Source organism: Motacilla alba, chromosome 7, assembly GCF_015832195.1.
Source record: "Motacilla alba alba isolate MOTALB_02 chromosome 7, Motacilla_alba_V1.0_pri, whole genome shotgun sequence".
Taxonomy (NCBI): Eukaryota; Metazoa; Chordata; class Aves; order Passeriformes; family Motacillidae; genus Motacilla; species Motacilla alba.
Window position 1 is genome coordinate 11,527,114 of NC_052022.1, and position 21,624 is coordinate 11,548,737.

The 21,624-nt window shown below is 45.3% G+C and overlaps 1 protein-coding gene and 1 non-coding gene across 38 annotated transcripts in view; one reads left to right on the plus strand and one right to left on the minus strand.

The window, feature by feature from the left end:
- The window catches only part of CLASP1 (cytoplasmic linker associated protein 1), a 176,195-nt gene that overhangs the window by 36,403 nt on the left and 118,168 nt on the right, over positions 1–21,624 (plus strand). For all 37 annotated transcript variants that reach the window (XM_038143229.1, XM_038143228.1, XM_038143230.1 and 34 more), the window contains exons 3-8: positions 14,088–14,166; positions 14,405–14,508; positions 14,956–15,047; positions 15,132–15,207; positions 17,872–17,969; positions 19,282–19,349. In XM_038143229.1, the coding sequence (XP_037999157.1) occupies positions 14,088–14,166; positions 14,405–14,508; positions 14,956–15,047; positions 15,132–15,207; positions 17,872–17,969; positions 19,282–19,349 (517 nt within the window). The remainder of the gene's footprint in view (positions 1–14,087; positions 14,167–14,404; positions 14,509–14,955; positions 15,048–15,131; positions 15,208–17,871; positions 17,970–19,281; positions 19,350–21,624) is intronic.
- Positions 12,814–12,930, minus strand: LOC119703595. The gene has a single exon (XR_005257673.1). It is a non-coding gene; the product is annotated as a U4atac minor spliceosomal RNA (small nuclear RNA).

The window sequence follows — 21,624 nt, forward strand, 5'->3', positions numbered from 1 at the left end:
TTGAGGCTTTGTAGGTATTGTAATACCAGGGACTTCAGGAAACAGTCAAATCCAGTTTATTGTTCACAGAAGACAAATGAATATACCCGGATGTCTTCTGTCAGATATTTATCCAACCTATGCTTAAAATACATCCTTTGAAGATTTCACATTCTCCCGAATCAGTCTGCTCCAGTGCCCCTCTGGTCTGCCTGTTTAATTTTCTTTCGAGCTAATCTAAGAGGATTTCTCTTTATCCTTCTCCTGGAGGATATGGGAAAAGATGATCACCTTTGTTCAAGTCCACGCTAGCAAAATCTCTTCAATGTGGTTTTCAGTACAATTGTTAATGTGTGCCAAATGAGGCTGCTGGTTTGTGCCTTGTTCTGCAGTGTGTTGGCAGAGCTTTGTGCTGCTGGATCTGGTGGGATTTTGGGGGGAGGACACACCACTCTGTTCATCCCAGAAAGGTGCTAAATAATTGAAGGATAGAGAAGAACAGGACTTTTCTGCCTGTAGGTAGGTGTGCTCAAAGGCCTTGTTTTTGCCTCCTTTTCATTGAGGAGTCATGTGCCCTTGGAGGTGTAACATCTTCAGTATTTAATGAAGATCTAAAGTAATCTTTAGCCATTTTATGGCAGCTGCTCTGGTTTCCAGCTCCAGTTCTGTAGCAGTGTCATTAACAAAGAGCTGGGGGGAGATGGGGGATGAAGCTTTAAAGGAATTGTTGTGGGCAGAGATAGTTTTTGTAATCTCTGGAAAGGCACAGCATGTGGCAGGGAAAAGAGCACGCTGGCAGATGGGGTGAGTGCAGCTACAGTCATGCCAAGGAGACACTGTTGTGAGGCTTTCTTCCTGTGGTAGACAAGTGGGTCACAATGTTGATATGTCACTCTGGGAACTTCAGCTGTGATCAAGAATGTGATGATATGAATTAAGGGCATTTCTGGAAAGGGAACCTGTAGAAGAGGTAGTATCGATCTTTGTGCATGGAGGATTTTGCCCTTGGAGACAGAGGTTTCAAATCAGTCTCCTCTAGATGAACTTGCATGTCAAGCAACAGCAGAGAGGAGAAAACAGTCTTGGAGGCTGCAGCAGCAATGTCCTGTGCAAGTTAGCTGGGCTGTAGTTTCCCTTGGTGGTCACCGTGCTTATGGAGTGTCTTACAGTGATGTACCTGGCAGAAGTGATGGGTGGTGTTAATGGTGCTTTGGTTTGTGACTGTCTAGTAGGGCTCAGAATCTTTCCTGTCCATTCCTTGGTGGAGCTTTCTTTTTGGTATTCCTGGTTAGCTTTGCAGCCTGAGGAAGAGTGTGCCTTTCTCGTGCACTGTGGCTGCACTGCAGCGTGCTGCTGTAGTGAGGGCTTGCAAGAAGCCAGCTATGGCTCTTAGACTCGCCTCAGAAGTTCCTGAGCTGCTATTACGTGAGCAGAAAACTGGTTTGGCTTGTGCTGCTCTTCTCCCGCTTGGTGAGGCCAGAGAGCTGTGTCAGCTCCCTGCTGAGTGTGGCTGGTGTTGCCTTGCTCTTTGCTCAGGGAGGCTGAGAGGCAGCTGTGGCCAGACCCACATCACCTGTGTGCGGGAAGAGGCTCTGACCAAAGGCTTCCGAGAGCAGGCTTGGGAGACCCATCCTACCTCTGCTACAACAACTCTGTGTTGTGGTGCTCTGAGTCACCTGGTAGCACGCCAGTTCCTTTCTGTAAAGTCAGAGAATTTCTTCAAATTCTTGCAGAGACAGTGTAGGCTGGAAGGGTGCTGTGTGCCTCCATGCTGCTTTGTACAGATGAAAAGAAAAATAAAACCAGTGCTGGTGCTAGTTGGTGTTACATGCCTTCAAACACTCCTAAGGAGGGATTTGGGATTGCTTTCCATGGGTATTTTTCTTGGGACCTTGTATTTCTTGCTGAAGAGAAGTGGTAAAAGGGAGGTGTTAATGTTGCTGTATCTTGACTCCTAGACCTAATTATCTAGTGATGAAAAGGAATTTTGTGGAAAAATAATGTAACTGCATTAACCTGTCTTGCAAAATAAAGTTTTCACTATCTTGGATTATTTAATGAGTCACTTAAAGAAATCATCAAAGGCCATGTAAGGTTGCATATAATTGGGCAACTCTTTAAAGAGCATGTGGTCTCCATAGTAGATTGAAGTAGCTTAGTAGCTAAAAATCTGTTTCTGGAATTTTTCCCTACCTAATAGAATTTAGATAACTCTGAATTAAGTCATCAAAAGGAGACAAATTCACAGTGACAGCTGATTTCCCTGTCCTGTTTCTGGATGGGGAGAATGTGAATGCAGACAGCTGGCTCAAGTTTTGGTTTTGTGCTAGTCTGATGGGTCAGAATCTGGCCTGTAGCAGCTAATCCAAATTCCTTACATTTGGTTGATGAAAATGTCAAGATACAGCAGAAACCACTGCAGGGCCTGCATATCTCTTGAAGATTTTTTTTTTTAAAGAAAGAGTTAATAAAGAATCTGTGCTTTGTTTCTGTGTTGCTTTGTGGTTGTGGCATCTTCTTTGATGTATGAATTCGGAGACAAGGAACAGAATGTATATGTGCACACTCAAATTCCCAGTCCTTTGAAAGATGGAGGAGAAATCTCTTTAAATGGTGATGTGAGTGTATGAGTAGGTCTGCATGGACATTTTTTTCCTGCATCTATAGATCTTAGACTGAACTACATTTGTTACTGGACTGCATGCTGGCACAGTCCCAACACTGCAGGCAGATGTATATGAAGGAGCCAAATAATAGCTCTTTCCAACATACAGTACTGCTAGACCTCAGTGTGACAAGTTTATGATAGTAATAATGCTCTGTAGTTCTAGTTGAGGATATGAAAACTAATGAAAAACACTACCTTGTATCTCCTTGCTGTGGTGCAGGAAAATGCTATTAACCTACAGGAGGAAAAGGATGAAGGGCAAGAAGAGGCATAACTGTAGCTGCATCTGCTTCTGAGTCAGTTTGTGGTGTTGATTTTGTGGAAGACTTAGCAACTTATCTGCTTGACTTCTCTTACAATGTCTGTTCTTAAGAAAAAGCAGCCACTTGATCTCTAACCTGTACTAAAAGCAGCGTTATCTGAAAAGCATGTTATGTTTCTGTGTTTTCCTTGGGCATTGTCGTATTTTAAATCCACTAAATTATGTTTTCTAGCCTGACATAGTTACTATCTGTGAAACTCAATCTCCAATCCAGCTGAAATAGCCTCTGTGCCATAGACTGCAAGAGACTTGCCAGCAGCAATCCCTCCTCCTTCCTGAATCGCTTTGCCACTGATAGAGAAATAGTAATTGAAGCCTATCGCTGTGTGACTTTGAAGTTTTTACTTTTATCAGATGATGTCAAGTTAAAACCTCCTAGATAAATGAACCAAAAGCCCAATGCCTTTTTCTTTGCTGAAAAGAATAACTCAGTTATGACTGGCAGTATTTGAACTTAAAGTGTGTATCTTGCTCCCTTTTCCGTGTTGCAGATCCTTTATTAGCTGTGTGAAACACCCCTGAAGTCCAAGATTGTCATGGGTCGGATCATGTAGCTGGAGTCTTTGGGGGCTACAAAATGTTGCCTGGCTTACACTACTCTACACAGAGAAGGATTAAAAAAACAAAATAAGTTTTTTTGTTTCACAGTCTGTCAGCAGGGTCTTACAGGTGGCGACACAGCAGTTCATTAAACCTGGTTTTGGATTGACAGGGCTGCTTCTAACTAGAATATAGAAAAGTGTTGCAGGTTTTAATGAGCAATAGAAGTTAGTTTCAGCTGAAGACTATGTGTCTATAAAAATCAAGTACAACAAAACACCTTCTCTAGAAAAGTGGCCTGACTGATCTAATTTGAGCAGTGGAGAGGAGATGGCGTTGAACTAACTGGACTTCGGAAACAAGTTCTCAGCTGAATTTATTGATGAGGTCCATTCTTATGCTAAAAGTAGAGTTACTGTTTCATTTTACTCAATGTGGAATATGCAGTAAGGCTGGCTGGGATGGGAGGAAGCAGTCTGGCTTCCTTTTCATGTCAGGTTAACAATGTCACACTATCACATCCAGCATTCTGTCTGTCTTGTTTGAGAATTCACAAGACATCAGGTTTTGGAGCTCTAAGAGTGACCATACTTTCCTATCCGTGTGAAAGTATTGTTGCTTTATTTAAAACAAAAAAAAAATACTAATGGGATACTTCAGTTTGGAATAGGTGTCTCAAAGGAAATAAATAACTTCTGGAGTTAAAGGAGTGGGAAGGCTTACATAGCATCCAACCTGTTCAGCAGAAAGCAAGAATGCTGATCTTGTCAGCAAGAGTCCAGTGAGAACAAACCTCTGAGAAAATAACAGAATTACAAAATAAGGCATCAGTCTTCTAAAATCACACACACACACACAAGTTATTTAAACACTTGATTCAGCTTAGCCATTGTTATTTTGAAAATAACAATAAGAGTTGTGAAGGAGAGAAAAATGTAGTAAAAGCATTGTGAAAGGTGAGTACAGCCTGTCCAGGAGGTACCTGCTTGGTCTGGCTGAGCTCCCCTGAGGTGTCAGCTCTTTGTGTACCTGTGCTGAACCCTGAGCGGCTTCTTTTGTTACACTTACAGCTTCTGTTCCTCTGATCTATTTCAGGTCTAAAGAGTTCCAATTAAGATAATTAATCCAAGAACTAATGATTTAGTTGAACACTTAATTAATACTTTACTTGTGTCAATCCACAAGAATTTGTGGAAACCTCTTAACGTGAGGGATGCTTGTTTGTGTAGTTGTGGCAGTAGAGCATTGATAGGAGCTATTTGCCTGACTTGTTTAAATGTGTTTTTAGAGCTGGGTATAGAAGCCAGAATTTATGTGGTTTGTCCCTATAATTTTCCAATTGGTTTTCCACTTGTGCTGTCAGCTGCTCAGATGGCTTGTTCTTTTCCGTTAACAAAATGTTGGCTCCCTCAAGCAGTGTAGGATGCAGCATTCCCTTCTCTTCCCTTGTTTGTGGTTGATTTTTTTCTTGTTTGTTTGTTTTGGTTTGGCTGAGGGTGTTTTTTTTCTGTTTTTGATTTGTTGGGGGTGGGGTTTGGTTGTTTGTTTCTTTGGGTTTTGGTTTTTTGGGGTTTTTTTCCCTGTAAAATGCTTGCAGTTGAACAGGTCTGGAGACTGGATTGCTTCAGCCACATGGAACAGGCACTGCTGGAGCTGTCTTACCAATGTCAGCCCATCCACGTGTCCCAAGCTGAATCTTGAACCAATGATTGCCAGGCTGTTCACCTCACTGTGCTGTGGCTGGGCTTCCCCAGGTGCCATTTGCAGGAATTCTTCATAGCAGTGAGTTATGCTATGACTACAGTGGCTACAGTAGCCAGAAAAATCTCTCCAGGCAGGTTTGTTGAAGAGTTGTTCCATGGTGACTACTATCACCTCTTTCTGATCTGCAATGTCAAGTGAATTGGTTGATAAGGAGTGGTTTTTGTATGGAATGGGGTTTTCCAGACAGCTTATTAGAGAAGCCCTAAGTACACAGCAGAGCCACAGTGGCACTGCACAGCACTTGGTGCATGTGGTGTTTGCTCCAGAGCAGTTCTGCTTTTCCATGACGTAGACATATGCATTTCCATGCATAAACATTTCCATGGCAAGAAAACTCCCCTTGATGTCTGCAGGTGTCCCAGACCCTGGATACTTGTGGATAGGTAGCCTGTCTGAGATTGCAAAGCCTTTTTGGGATCCTGACCACATGCCAGGCACCCATGTGGCCCAAGGGTGTGCTCTGATTTAGATGCATTGTGCTTCACTATGCTGTCATATAATTGAGTATCTGTTGGACACAACTAAAAAGGCGTCTGTTTTCAGTCTGAGGGAGGAAAACAGATGTTTTATTCTCTTGTGAGAGCTCACAGTGATGCATCAGCTGTTGCTCCAGATCTCAATGATGACAGCCAAAAAGGCAAAAGGAAAGACACCAGGTCAAAAGGAGTTGAGGAGATCAACATGAAATAATTTCTATTTCCTTTGTGTTAAATGACATGTGGGATTTGGTTCTGAAGCATGTGGAAAGCATTACCCTCTAAGCTAGAATTAACTTTTAAATGGGTAGGGACAGAATATTTTTTCATTGATTTCCTAGACCAGATAGAACAAAGTCTTGGAAGAGATCTAACTGCCACAAGTTAAATGATATTAAAAATGATGCTGGACTTGATCAAGAGCTGGATGTAAGACATAGTTGCAAGAGGCATGCATGGGCTACAGAGTGGTTGAAGCTGCTGAGCCAAAAGCTGTGTAAGAAGGTCTGCAGAGTGCTAGGCTGGGGCCAGTGGTGTCACTTCACTCAAACATGCCTGTCCCTTGCAGGATCACACAGCAGCTCAAGCAGAACGCATGCTGGCAGCTGCCCAGCTTGCAGACGGGCACTGGTACGTACCTGCTGGTGTGAGGCCTGGTTCCACCTGCATAGGCACACTCAGGAGAGCAGGTCAGCACTGGGGCTGTCCCCTTCTGTGTTCCTGTGGCACTGTTTTTGCTGGGCTCCTGGTTGTAGTTGGAGTATAGCAGTGATGGTAAGCCCCTGAAAGTTTTCCCTTAAAATTGTTTGACATGAATTCAGAAACAGCAATTAAGAGTAGCTTGGAAAGAGAGTAAGAGGGAATGGCAAAAGAAGAAACTGGTGTAGCCAACAGCCTAAGGCAGTAGCTCTCAGTCTTCACTGACCTTATAGAACAGGGGGAAGCATCATGCTGTATGGGCTGTGCTAGATCTTGTGGGTGCTGTAGAAGCTGAGTTAGATGTAGCTCAGCTGCACCCCTCACTGGTGTTGGTGAGACTGGGAAGTGTTTTAACCTGTGCCTTTAAGGGTCATCCTCTGAGCTTTCACCGGAGTGGGTCAGAAAGAGTATGAGCAGGATTCTGGCTGAAGTGGTGCCTTCCTCTGTGGAATTCCTTCATCCCACCTCTCACCCTTTTCTCTTCCTAGCACCCATCTCTTCACTTTCCTGGGTTATTGTATCTTTCTGTGGCTGACAAAGGCCTCTTGAACCTTTCTTCTTTTTTGAATGGAGTTCTTCACTGTTGCACCATTAAGCTGTTGCTGATTGTGTCTGGAGACACTTTCCAAAGGCGTAGGACTGTGTGGTACGTGCTGAGCAGGCAGTCTGTCTGTGCAGGGTGGGAGGTGCTGTGAAAGCTCTAGGTCTTAGGGTGTTTCCAGAGTGTTACAAAGACTGTGGCTGCTGAAAATGCTATTGCATTTTTAATTGCATGTAGTCCTTTCTTCCCAAACAAGGCAAGAACAAAGCTTCATTAGCCACCATCTAGCAAGAGCTGTCATCATCTAGTAAGTTTCCTACTCAATCTGGCTGCTGCCTACTCCTCACCACTGTGGCTGCTCTGCCTCCCTGACTGATCCCCAGCTTTTTTTCACATTGCCAACAGCTGGTGGGACTTTGCTGTGTCTGCACCTCTTTGGTGCCCTCCTCATGAGACTGGCCATACATCCTGTCATCACTGCATTGCAGTATTGCTGTTCCTCATAAAAGCTGGTGTTGAATGGTGTAATCTGGAAGTGCAGATGTTCAGAAGCTTGGGAACTAGTGATCAAGGGGAGTATCTGGATATTTGAACATCCTCACAGTTGTTACTAGACTTTGTGAGTCCTAAGGGAGTAGAAGATTGTCAGTGATTATCTGCTAGGTTGTGTGCTTGCCTTGTTTTTTTCCCAGATGCTGTCTGAACCCTCAGAAACACTTCTGTTCCAGTTTTAAAATGTGTTGACCCTTTCTATTCTTGTAGTGTTAGAGATGGAGTTGGGGTCAGTGCTTCTGTGCTAGGAACTTTTAGGTGCTCCGGCTAATATGGTTTTTCCTGCAGGCAGATTCCCAGTGTGATTTCTCACTTGCTCTGTGCACTGTAGCAGCCTTTTGCTGCTAATGGAGGGGAAGGCAATGTTATTAGGTAAAGCAGCCTGGTCTGTTAATAAGGCACATTGCTGTGCTGGCAATTGATTAGTTGCCTTAATAAAGGCTTTCCGTTTTCCTATAAAAAACTAAACAGGGCAATGCAATGGCCTTTTTATTTTCCTTGCCATATTCTTTTTGCTTTTCTGTAGCAAAAGGAATGCTTCATACAATGAAGCCTCATTGTATGAGGCTTCATTATACCTTGAGCTCTGAGATGCAACTAGTTACCAAAGCTACAGGGAAGTAGTGATCCTGATCCTAAGCTGATCCTGGGGCAATATCTCATCAGTGCTCACAGAGTTATATTAATTTTTTTCCTTCCTGGCTGAGGACCTGGCTGTAAGTGTAAATGCTCAGCTGGGGGCAGTGGAAATGTACGGAACACTGGCAGTGTTTGTGACTAAGATATTTAACTTTTGTGGTGAGGAACCAAAGGCAGTAGCAGTTGTTAGTGCAGGTGTTTTGTTTTGATGTAGTTTCATGTGAAGACACTAAGCATTGAGTAATGCATAGCTGTAAGGTGCTGCATAAGCAGGACCACCTTTCTGAAACAATGGTGCTGCTGTTGTTTTTCCAGCAGTGTTTGGGATAATTGAGATGTGAAAGTGTGAAGTAAGTTGTAATTCTGCTTTCAACTGCAAAGTCTCCTGTTGTATTACCATGAGTGCTGCTTCCCTGGAGACTTAGCAGGCTGTATTTCGTGTCAGTGGTGATTTACCTGCTGTGCTGTCTGGAGCTTTGACCTTGCTCAGGGTAGAAAAGCCTCCTGTACTCCACAGCAGTGACTCTGCAGCTTGTGCTTCCCTCCATGTCTTTGGAGAAAGCCCAGTGGCTGCTCTTCCTCTCATCATGCACAACCACAAGTTGAGAATCTTTGCAAACCAGGGTGAATTTATTCTTTGGAACTCCTCCCTTCAGTTCCCCTGAGCAGAGGCAGGGTAGGGAGCACTGTGATTGAGGGCTGACTTGGTCCAGCTCTTTCACCTGGGACATACTTGTCAGCTCTCCTGGAAGCAGATGTCTGCATTTCAGGGTGATCATGTTCTTTTAAGCATTACCCTGTTTGTCTTTGTGGAATTTTTTGTTATGATAACTTTTTGCTCTGTGGTGCATTTTCTTTCAATTGCTTTGAATTTCTCATGCGTTCTGTCAAATCTCCAGCTTTTCGATCAAGAGGCAACTGAGGCGCTTTTGTTGGCTTTTTTTACTGAATCCAGAAGATAGTTACTGGAATTTTTTGCTTTTGCACATGAAAGGTGCCCTTGTGTTCTAACAGTAGTGGTAAAAATACATCTCTGTAGCGATAATTTCTGACAACCTTTTCTTAATGTCTCCCAACATTTAAATGACCTTAGTTCTCTTGGAATTTATTTCACTATAGAACTATGCATTTTTTACTGAATTGCTCATCTGTTACCAGGCTTGTAAATGAAGAAGAACTTTCAAATACCAGTTTTTTGCTTATTTTACAAGTGCTGGTGGTTTCATTGGGTGTTTCAGTTCACCTAATTCCATCAGGGAATTGGAGGATTTTCAAGGTGGTGTGTGTGACAGAATGGATGGTATCTCATCAATCTAGAGAAAGAACCCAAGAATATATATTTAAAGTTTTCCCCCATTCAGCTCTTTGACTATAGCTTGCAGTCACGCCAGTAAAACCAGTTGTGCTATTGTTGCTGACTTTTTCTTTGCTCGTGTTGGTTTTGCAAAATGTGTCGTACAAAAAAAACTTAGCATCTGTGTCTGTGTGAGGATTGTTGGGCTGGGGAGATGGACTCATGCTTCCAGTGCAGATGTGGTGCTGCCTTGGAAGATGAAATATTAACTCTTGGAATGGCAGAAGGAGATGGACTGTTCCAGGGTGGATGTGGTTATAGTTGTGTGCATACAGCAGTCAGCATTTCAGAAGCTGATTCCAGGTTTCTCTGACAGGATTTTAGTTACTGCTGTGCTGACCCAAAATACCTGACTTCAGAACTAAACCTGCCAATATCATCTGACTTCAGCTTGGTCTTGGGTGCCCAGTTCAATTGTGGTGGATGTTTCATGTCACAAGGCATTAGAACTGCTCCCTCTCTGACTGATCAGCACTGATCAGACCAGCAGTGATGTGAGCCATCAATGCTTGCCTTGAACTTCTCAGTGTGTCATCTGAAGTGCTACACTTTTTTCAAAAGTGTATTAGATTTACTCAAAGTATGCAAGCACTTCTCCATGGTTTTGCTTATGAATTCAAAAGATTATCTAAGCAACTGTTCAAAAAAACCTGGTTGAATACTCTTACAATTTTTTTTTCCATATTGGGATTTAGAAGTCTTGTCTTCCATTTCCCATCCCTTCTCCAAAGCAAACCTCTCAGACAGAGTTCAAAGTGAAATAGCTAAGCTGTGTCACCAGTGATGGCAATCAGCATGTTGAAGCAGCATGAAGCAAGCTGGTGTCACAGCTGCTGTGGAAGCTCTCTCCAGCATTCCCATCTAGGTCCCAAGCTGCCAGGCATGGAAGGTTCAGCAGGAGGCCAGCAGAGTGCAGTGACTTTGTGGGGATGTACTGCCCGTTCCACTGCTGCTTCCCGGCCAGGACAGGGGATGAAGGTTCCTGCACCACATCCCTGCTGTGGCATGCTGTGATGAGTGGAGGGAAGGGCTTGTCTCTCCCCCCTAGTTTGTCCAGGCCATCCGGGTAGCCTGGAGGTGATTCACTCGGGTTTCTTTGTGCTCAATCAGCTGTTGCTGGATTGTGCAGCTTCTTTACCCTTTTATGGGAGTGTGTTTAGGTGTGTCTTGTTTTCAAGATGGATTTGTCTGCCATGCTTGGTGACCATGTACTGCTGGAACAGGTGATGATGCACTGCCTGCTCTCTGATATGGCGGGCTGCCTGCAAGTCTTTCAACACCACCTGGATATTAAAGGACAGATGCTTTGAGTTGTTTTTGTTGACCTCTGAAAAAAAAGTACTGTCTGTATTGGGAAAGGCCGTGTTGCATCCTGGGAACCAACAAGAGAGTTCTTTACTGGGAGAGATGACCTGGCAGTTGGAGAGAGGCAGGAGAAGGGTTTGCTGACAGCCCTTGGTGCCTACAGAAAGTACTCTGAGCTCTGAGACAAGACAAAGCGGCAGCAGATGCCAAATAAGCTGAATACTGGGTGGCACAACTTGCTTTATTGACTGTCTTGGGGAACCTCAGGAGTCAAATGAGCAGAAGCAGACTCTCAGGCCGAGGGCTGTCACTCTGTGATTCTGAGATCACTCTTTTGGGGGCCCGTGTAAATAGGAGGCTAAAAGATCTGTGCTGATGTAAAGGCCTGGAATAGCTCTGTAGTTATCAGCATTGCAGCATTATCTGGAATTTCGGATGGAGAGCTGCCCTTCCTGTGCCTTGGTGTGGAGCTGTGCCTGCCAGCTGGCTCCCCTGGGGAGAGGCCTGCATTGGGATCACGGCACTGGGATGGCTGCTGACAGGGCCCATCGCTGCTCCCGAGGCTCCTCCTGGACCTTGGTGTGTGTTAATTCGGGCAGAGCTTCAGGAACTGTTCCAGCAGTGAACGGGTGGGCTCTTCAGTGCAGTCAGTCCAATGCAGCCAGGGCTGGAATTCAATTAATTCTTTGTTCATTTGCCAGCCATGCCCTGGGTTGTCTGTTATCTGTCTGTAGCGGATCTGTTGACTCTGTCAATCCATACATGATTTCTACTTTCTGCCTCTGACCTTCTGAGGCAGGTGTCACATTGGAGTTGATAAATGAATCCAGCATAGTCGGGAGTAACATTTGCTCACCCCAGTTGTTGTTTCCTCAGTAGCTGTCCGAGCACCACTGTAATCATTGTGCTAATTCATAAGCACAATAGCAAAAAGTCGTGCATGGCTTAGCTCATCCTCCTGGCCTTATCCTGGGGGTGAACTGCAGGGTATGTTTGCACTGTGCATATGTTTCTTTAAATGCTTGAGCGATGAGTTCCCCTCACTGTTCCTGGCTTTCGGGCAGTTTGAAGAAGAGATGGATTCCTTCCTCTCCCGGGATCGAATTTATCCCTGGGGCACATCTCTGTAATTGCAGGCAGCACACTTATCTCTGTGCAGGATGCTGCTGTGATGGGGCTCTGATCAGACAGCTGTAAATGGTGACTGGCACTCAGAGTCCCATTGACTTTCCCTAAAAGCATCTCTCCACTGATGAGGATCTGGAGCCCGCCCTCCTGCTGGGGCTCTGTTCCCAGAGCCCAGGCGGGAGGCTCCCCTAGAGCTGGCAGACACAGGCAGCGATGGGCCTTAGGGCAGCTGCCTGAGCATTTGTCAGTGCTAGATTAAATCCAGCGTGCGAGATGAATGTGAAAACGAAACACGGCTTAATAAAAGCACGAGGGAGAAGCTCCTTTGGTGTACGAATAAATATTGTTGAATTAAAAATTGGCAGTGTTGAAGGGTCTGTTACTGTGAGGGGAGAAGACTGCATACGCTCTTTGGAGAAGGTGAATTTTTTCCTTGGGAGAAGTTAGGATCCAGGGGCTGGTATTTAGGAAGTTTTTTTTCACAGGATACTTTGCATGGAGTAGTAGGCAGTTTCGCCTGCTGCACCACGCATAGTTGGTTCCCTGGGTGTTCCGAAGCCGAATTTGGAATGAATCCACGTGCCGGGCCGAGGGCTGTGGACTGACGGCTGCTGCGCGAGTAGCGCACGGGGTTGGGCGCAGAGCAGCACGGCGGGCGCCCGCACGGGCTCCGTAGGGAGCAGCGCTGGCGATGGAGGGGGAAGGGAGAATGGAGGCGGTGCCGGGAGATGGGAGCGGTGCCGGGCGGCCGCAGCACCACGCGGGTCTCCCACGGCGCCGTGCGGCGCTGGGTCCAGCTCGGGGCGAGCGTTGTTCAGAACGCGCCGCGCACACGCCGCGGTGCGAGGTTCCAAAAATTGCGCCGCGCACGGAGCGGGCGCTGCTGTGTTGTTCAAGGCGTTAGCAGGGCTGCTCTCGCCATACGCTCATTGAGCAGCCGCGCAACCCCCAGATAAGGACGGTTGGCGGTAGCTGGGGCGCGCCGCGCGTAGGGGAGCGCGAATCGCACCCAGGTCCCGGCGAGGGGCGGCGCGCCCCCGGCCCGCCCGCTGCCCGGGGCCCGGCTCGGGGGCGCGCACCGCGCGGGGCCCGGCGCGCCCGGGCGGCTCCGACCCGGGTTCGAGCCCTTCGGCGGCGGCACTACCCAGAGTGCTCCGCGCCAGACGGGCGCCTATTTGCATAGAGGGCGGGGCCACCGCGCGGCGGCAGCGGCGCCGGAGCGCGCCCTCTGCCGAGCGGCCGCGGCACTGCAGGGCACGGCGCCGGTGCTGCCGGGATAACCGCGCTCCCGGAACGGGGAGGGACAGCGGGTACGGACAGGCCTTTGTACAGACCCCTGTGTGTACACGGGAGTATAAATGTATATGGGTATGGCAGTATCGTAGAGTATCCTGAGCTGGAGCTGGCTTACAAGGATCATCAACTGCGGTTCCTGGCTCTTGCACAGGACAGCCCCAACAATCCCCTATGTGCCTGGGAGCCTTGTCCAAGCACTCCTTGAGCTCTGGCAGCCTTGGGGCCACCACCACTGCCCTGGTTGTTTGTGTATATATGTACACTTGTGTGCATGTACAGGGAGCTGGACTGTGTTGGAACAGTCCCAGTGGCACCACCTGAGAAGCCTGGCTGTCCCTGACACTTCCAGGGGTGATTAACCTCTGTGCTTATCCCAAAACCTAGGGAGAAGTGTCTTGTACCAGCACAATCATGATCTATAGAGTTTGTGAAGTGTTTCACGTACAGGCTATACAGTATGTATACAGTGTATGATGTACCTTTTTTTAGTAAGTAAAGCTCAGTTAATCAGAGCAGGTTTTCTGATCTGCAGCCTGTCATGAAGCTTCTCTCAAATTACATGTCTTCCTTTGAATTCCAGTTATGTCATAAAAGTGTTTGGTTTAATTTCTGCCAATAAATAATTAAGCAACTCTTAGTGCATACAGTTTTCTAATTATAATTGTAATAATTGCAAAGAATTAGAAATACTAGTTACAGCAAATACTGAAATGATTTATGCACATGGTTTGTGTACCTTGCACATCTATACATATGGATTTAGCACTGAGCAGCAATCCCAGTTGCAGTGCACTCTTAATTCATTGCCTGTTCTGTGCTTGCAGGTGGTTCTCCTGGGGATTGACATCATCTCTGCACTGGTGTCGCGCTTGCAAGATCGCTTCAAGGCCCAGATTGGCACAGGTGAGGGGTCTCTGTGTGTGTCACCAGCACTCTGCCAGCACCTGCACTGGCAGCTGGACTCAGAGCTGTCTTTCTTTCTTCCCAGGAGAGCACTTGGGAGGCTCTTGGTGGTTTTCATGCTCTGCTGAAGGGCAATGGGCTGATGCCTCAATTGGGCTTTGGGGGAAGAGCAGAGGGGTTCTGCCACTGTTGCAGTTTTTTCCTGAGGGATTTGAATGTTCCTGCTTTCTTTCCTTAGTGCTGCCAAGTTTACTTGATAGGCTGGGAGATTCTAAGGACTCAGTGAGGGAGCAGGATCAGACCTTGCTGCTGAAAATCATGGAACAAGCTGCTAACCCTCAGGTATGCTCAACAGCTCTCCACAGCATGAGTGACTGACTGGCTGTGTGAAAAAAGGAAACCTTTTTTCTGTCAGAAGGTTTTCTCTGCCATTTTTCTGTCTGAAATGGTTTAATTTCCCTACACCTTGTTATAAGGTGTTTACTTCATTTGGGAAGGCTGATGCCTGACAGGATACATATGGGAGCGTGTCAGTGGATGGGATGGGTATGTATCAAGAGTTATTGCTTTCTGTAAGTATGTTTTAGGTAGTGGGGAGTTACTGTGAAGTCAGCACAAAACAAAGAATTAGTCAGATCTAAAAGTATCTTGCTTCTTTTTGTCCTGTTCTGCTTGGATGGGTGTAAAGCTTGTATTTGAGCTCCATAGGTGGTGTGGTGTATTTCTGCTGGAAGCCAGAATCTGTTTCTTACCCCATCTCATTCTTTTTTTCTTACCTGTCTTCTGCAGTACGTGTGGGACAGGATGCTAGGAGGATTCAAACACAAGAATTTTCGGACAAGAGAAGGGATTTGCCTCTGCCTTATTGCAACACTCAATGCGTAAGTCAGATCCTTCTGCAAACCTGTGTTGTGTACATGAGCCTGCTCTGATTCATAATGGTGCTTTTTGTTCTCTGTTCCCAGATCTGGAGCTCAGAGTTTAACACTGAGTAAGATAGTGCCACATATATGTAACTTACTTGGAGATCCAAACAGCCAGGTGAGCTTTTGCTGTGAGTCACGTCTAAAGGTTGTGCTGCTTGCCTTGTTGGTGATGAGCTAATTGTGCTGCTGCTGGTGAGCTCTGAACAATGCTGTGCACACAGAACCCCTGGCTGGTTTTGGAGAGGTATAATTTGAAGTATGTCCAAACTAGCATATCAGTTACTCCGAGGGTTCAGCAGAACAACATGGATCTGCAGGTGAGATGAACAGAAGAGGGAAACCTTTGTGGGAAGGGAACTCCTGTGCCTTGGAGCCTGCAGGGGCGGCTCCTGGGATAGAGGGGATGCTGCAGGGATCCCTCTGGGCTCAGTGCAGCACCCCTCACCTTCAGAGAGAAACCAGTCTGGGCAGGGAGGGCAAATGGGACCAGTCAGACAACCTGGCCATGAGCACTGCCAGAAGTTGTACAGGCAGTTTCTGAATAGAGGGTGAAGACAATCTGTACCAAGACCTTTAACCAGCCATGCAACCCAAATGAAAATACAAGTGGAATAAAATCTTTTGCTCCTGCTTTCTGTCTTGTTTGGGATTGGTATGTGGGGTTAGTGAGAAGAGGGAGGTGGAGAAGTGTTGTTCAAACTCGCTGTGTAATGTGGGCTAGCAGTTTTTGAATAATGCTGTTGGTTGTTCTGCCAGCATGGGTGACACATCTGTGATCCAGGTCTGGAGAGGGTGTTCAGCTGGAAGGAGGTGTGGGGTGTCCAGCTGGAGAAAGGGTTTTGTGTTTGCTCTGGGAGTTGGCCATATTTCCGTGGCTGTCAGGGTCTCCTTGCTAAGAGGAGGATTGAGAGTGAAGCAGCCTTCCCTTGCTGCTTGTGCCGTGCAGGATGGTAAACTCATTACTCCAAGAAATTTAATGTTTAGTGTCCTCTGTAGTTCTGAGCTGGGACTAAGCAAGCTGTTACCCTCCAAGGAAATCCTGGGTTTAGGGTTTGGACTTGTTAAGCACACAGATGACTTGCTCCTGCCATAGGTGAGCTGCTCTGGAAGGTTGGTGAAGGCACTGTGACATTTTTCCTTTGTGCTGCCTCTTCCTTGTGCCCGGCACAGCTCCTTGTCCTGTATCCAGCTGCAGGGGGAAACAAGGCTGATCTCTTTCCCTTTCTCCTGGGTCTGGTCCCTCATCCCCAGAAAGCCTGTGCCTGAACTGGTCAGACAAAAATCGCTGTTGACAGTGGCTCTGGGTGAAGCAGGGTGTGCCCTGGGGCAGGGGCTGGTCCTGGGCTCCCCTGGAGCTGCTGCTGTGCTGCTGGTGCCTCCTGAGCGCTGGGAGACTTGCTGGACACGGTCACTGCTGCCCTCTCTTGGAGAGAGGATCGAGAAACACTCCAGGTCAAGTCCAGTTTTTTTTTCTTTTGTTGTGGATGTGGAAGCTGTTCCATCAGAGCCCTTTTCAGAAATAAGTGCTTTCGTTGTTTTCAGCTGATGTGATTGAGCAACCCAATGTGCATCTGGTGTGACAACAGTACTTAAACTCGGATCATTTTCTCAAAAATAAAATTACTAAAGCTTTATTATTGCTGTGGTAGAGTAAACCAAGTATGATGGAGTCGCTCCTTGCCTTGCCCCTTGGGATTTACAGTCCTGCAGCTGTGCCTCTGCCTCACTGTACACACAGAGGCAATCCTTGCAGTGCTCACGCTGGGTTGGGGTCCGTGTACCCAGAAAATGGGGACACCAGAGAGTCCCCACAGACTGCTGTGCCCAGCAGCCTTGGTGGCAAATGGGGCTGATGGGCAGGAGAAGAGAGGCAGGAGTGCTGAGTAAGGGCTGGCACGAGTGGAGGAGGGGTTTGGAGGCTGGCAGGGACCTGCTGAGCCAGAAGGCTGCGGAGCCGGAGAATGGGGAGAGGTGGGTGTGAGTCAAGTGTTAGGGTTTTCTTTGGCTAGGAGGCAGGGTATGTGTGCCTGCCCTCTGACTCCCACCTACAGGCAATTCTGGCTTGTGTCTCAGGATATTCCATGTCTAGTCCTGGGGTGTGGGGGGGGGGGTAGCTGCAGGGCCATCTTCTGAGAAGCAGAAGTGCACAGTCAGTATTTCTGTAGGCAGAGCAGATAGTTCGTTTACCTTCTCTGCCTGCTGTGTCTAGTGGAGGAAGGGTTTAAGTACAGAAAGGTGACACTTTAATCAGATTTATGTCTCTTCTGTTGGCTGGAAGGAAGGACGGGCTCAGCAATTTCTTGCAAATCAGTTTGGAAAATATGAAAAATTCATGGTGACTCGGGTGATTGATTACTCCTCCCTTCCTCCCTGTTTTGCTATCAACATAGAAAAGTAAGTTTTTAAGACAGCATTAAAAATCAGTTTATTTTATAATCTCCCAGTAATATAAGGTCCGTTTGTGTCTCTATCCTTTTTTCATCCAGTAAATGTACCTGTTGTATACAATGGGAGGAGTTTGGCAAAGGAAGCCAAGCTCCTTTTGCATGAAGCCTTTCATCTTACACCTTCACTGCCTTTTCAATTCAATTACCTGCTGATACTGTTAACATGTGAAAGGCAGGGTTGGAAGCTCCTTCATGAACTGTGTGGTAATGTGTATAGTGGCAGCTGTTGTTGCTGGAAAATAGACAAATTCAGTTCTCTAATGTAGGACTTATTAAGGATTTATTAATTTAAATTGTAAAGATGATTGATTTCTCTCATGTCTCACATCCAGGTTCGAGATGCAGCAATAAACAGCCTTGTGGAAATTTACAGACATGTTGGTGAACGTGTAAGGGCTGATCTCAGCAAAAAAGGATTACCCCAGTCTCGGTAAGTTGAGAATGTCCTTAGGTCTTCACTATTTTTGGGCTGCTTTTTATTCCCTTTCTTCCTTCAGAAGACTTCAGGAACCTCATGACTAAACCTTTTCCTGGGATCGTTGTTTCATTTTTAAAAAAATTTTTTCATCGGATAAACACTCAGATTTACTTAGTGCAGATCCTGTACCTTTGCCCAAGTATGCTACAGCATCTTTGGAAAACCACAAAAATTATAGCAGATGTCTATTTAAGTGATTTTTCCTGTATGTTCTGCATTTGTAGAGAGGAGACACTTCAGAGTAGCTTACGTTTATGCAGCATAGTCTGTCATAAATGACAAAAACTCACAAACAAAATAATCAGTTTTAAGATTTTATTTAAAAAAAAAGCAGCTTCCCTCCCCTGCCCCCCACCCCCAACCCACCCAAACCTCAAACAAAAAGCAACCAAATTTATGTCAAAACCAACACCATGTCCCTCTGCTTCTGCTGTCAGGTGCATTCAAAAGCTGCTCTGCATTGTGCCTCCAGTGCTCAGGGCACAGCATGGTTAGCCCTGAGGATGGAGTAGATGGCAGCTTGTCAGTGCTCAGAGGGAGGAGGTGGTTTTGGAGTTGGGGTACATGCAGGTGGAGGCAGCACTGTTGCCTCTTGTTGTCCAGTGGAAACATCTGCTCCCACAATGTGCCTTAAACTAGTAAACTCACTGGGAAGGATTGATCAGATGTGATAAGAATCTTCTGCTCAGCTAGACCTGTGACATAAATGGGAAGGTGTCAGGGCCAAAGACAAATGTTGTGTCAAGTTGGTTTTCAGGGGTGTATTTTGTGGTATTTCTGCAAATTGTTTAGATAGAAAAAGTGGTGATGAACTGGAAATGCATCTACAATTAGCTGTATCACATCTTCAGTAATGTAGTATTTTCAATTATATCTCAGGTTTTCCTTTCAACTTTTGTGTTGATGTTGGTTTGGTTTTTTTTTTTTTAAATATTAAAATAACTTCCTTGCATTGACATTTTCTGCTGACATTTTTGACAGTGCTCCCAATGACTTGAGGGAAGCCAAATCTCTTCTATAAGACCTTAAGATGGTAGAATTTGGCTGCCCAGGGAAGTGTTGGAATCACCATCCCTGGAAGTGTTCAAAAGCCATGTGGATGTGGCATTTCAGGACATGGTTTAGTAATAAACCCAATGGTGCTGGGTTAAAGGTTGAACTCGATGGCCTTAGAGGTCTTTTCCAGCCTTAGTGATTTTATGATTCTAATATTCCTATAATTTAAGCTCAGTTGCTCATTGTGTATTTTTAAACTTTCAAACAGGTTGAATGTAATTTTTACAAAATTCGATGAGGTCCAAAAATCTGGAAACATGGTCCAGACTTCAGTTGGTGAGTAGAAGTACTTGTACTCTCTGTTTGGTGCTTTTAGCAATTTTCAGTTGGTCAGGCATTCCAATGGATATGCAGCAAGCATTCTCCTAGGGGAAGCAAGTATGGTGAATGTTCAGAAATGCACACAGTGCCTTTGCAACAAATACCCTGGATGTTTAGTTTGTCTGCTGTGTTTTTGTAGTATCAGAAGAAGGAAGCCAAAGTTTTGAGAAGAGACGGTGGTGCTATAACTGTCTTCTTTTCCTCTTGAGTTACATTAGGGAAATACATCTCCTGTTCTCAAGTCCGTGTGCATGTAAATTGTTCATAAGGTAAATTAAATAGTAATTTCAGAGAAGAGTTGCCTTTTCAATTTAATGCCCTAAAAGGCACAGAGAGTGTACACAATAATGCAGCAGTGTTCTGTTTAAAGCTCATGTTGTTTGTATTTTGCAGGTCCTCAGTGTCCTGGGATTCCTCCCAAATCTGTCCCAAACCAGGACACTAAATTTGTATATTTTGTATGTTTAGGACTGATAGCCAAAGACCCTTAATCTGAGCCTTAATTCTGTCTTATCTGAGACTAGTATTTTGCTTACTGTAATAACAAGTGTTTATTACTGTATTTACAGATAAGCTTATGAGCTAGGAAATAATTTAACAGGTATTATAAATTTAGTAGGTATTGTTTAGTAGTAGATTTTTGTGAGAGTTCTTGGTGAGGTAATTAATCTTTCTGCTGACAGTTGAGTAGAGCAGATGAAGAGCCTGAGTTCAGCGCTGTGTGTTCCTATCAAGCTCACACCCTCTGCAGGGCCAGGAGCAGGGGAAGTGATGTCCCAGTCATTCCCACCATGCTCTTCAAAGTCAAGAGAGCAAAGAGGAATTTTCTCTTTTAAATAGGAAAAAATACCTTTTTCACTTCTGGGCACCATTCTTCTTGCCATAACCATTTTACAACACAGTAAACTTCATCCCTGCAGAATCAATAAAATTAACTGGTTTGAAAATCCTGAAGTTATAGTTTGGATTATTCAGAAATGTGGTGTATTATTGTGTATGTTTGGGAATGATGAAGACCTAGTACAGGTTCCTTTGTGATGGAATGGGTTAAAATTACGTTTATGGAATGGGTTAAAATTACATTTTTGCATAATATGGGACTATTTTGTATGTCCAGGTGGATGAGGCTTACAGGGGTAAAAAAGTGCAGTTGAGAAACAAATGTCCTTGTTCTTTTTTAGCAGGTGGGAGGGGAAGTAAATATTTAATCCCTTAGCAAACTTGTTTAGGTTCCCAGCCTCCAGGTGATTTCTCTGAAACCCCTACTCAGACTGAAACAGATTTACTGCTGATTCAACTTCCTTGCTTTCTGCTTGGCTAGGCTAAGGTGGAATTTTTGTCTCGCTAGCAGTGGAATAGAATGAACTTTCCAAAAAAGAAGCAGCAATTTGATGCGTCATTGTACTAGCTAGATTGCTGTTGTTTGGTGGAGGCAGACTTGTGATCTGAGATGTATTGCTACATTGACAGCAGTACATTAAAGCATTGGTGTGTATCAGATCTTCTACTTTTAGGCTTCATTGAAAATTATTTTTTCTTTTATACCCCTTTGTCACTCTTTCAGTGAAAGATTTACTCTTTTTGTGCATCGAGGTCCTGAGACGTTATGATCCCCATCTTCTGACTCCGTGGAAAGGCTTTCAGTACTTCCCAACACAAGTGCTCCTGTATTCTGCACTCTATTTAACCTGATCTTCTGATGTCTCCCTTCTCTTGCTTGTGCTGTGGCAGGACGCAGTCTCTGGAGTCTGTGTGTGTGGTAGGATTTCTCCTCAGTAGAATCTCCTGTATGAGCATTGAGACAAAAAAGTAGCCTGGGGGAAAAGGGAGGCTGGAGGAGTGTTAAGGGTCATTGAGAGCAAAGCTAGTATCTCCTCTTGTTCTGCCTTTTCATCTTCCTAGACCTTCCAGAACCTTTTCATCTTCCCTAGAAATGAAAAAGTTATTCTATAAGTTCTATAGTTGCAGAATTAAAGTAGTTCTCATTTCTGAAGTTAGTAATAACAACATTACTTATTAACATTTTTTGTGTGTGTTTGAGGGGAGGGTTCACTTTCCCTTCGTGCCATAGGCCTGTTTGTTGCTTCTTTCTTGCCCTCCAAGCACAGCACAAATACAGCGTTACATGCTCATCCTATCTTGTGTGTCAACAGCTCTGTGCAACTCTCAGTTTATCTTTCTGAGATTGTGTAAGCCAGCAAAAGGAGGCTTATCTTCACCCACAGTCACA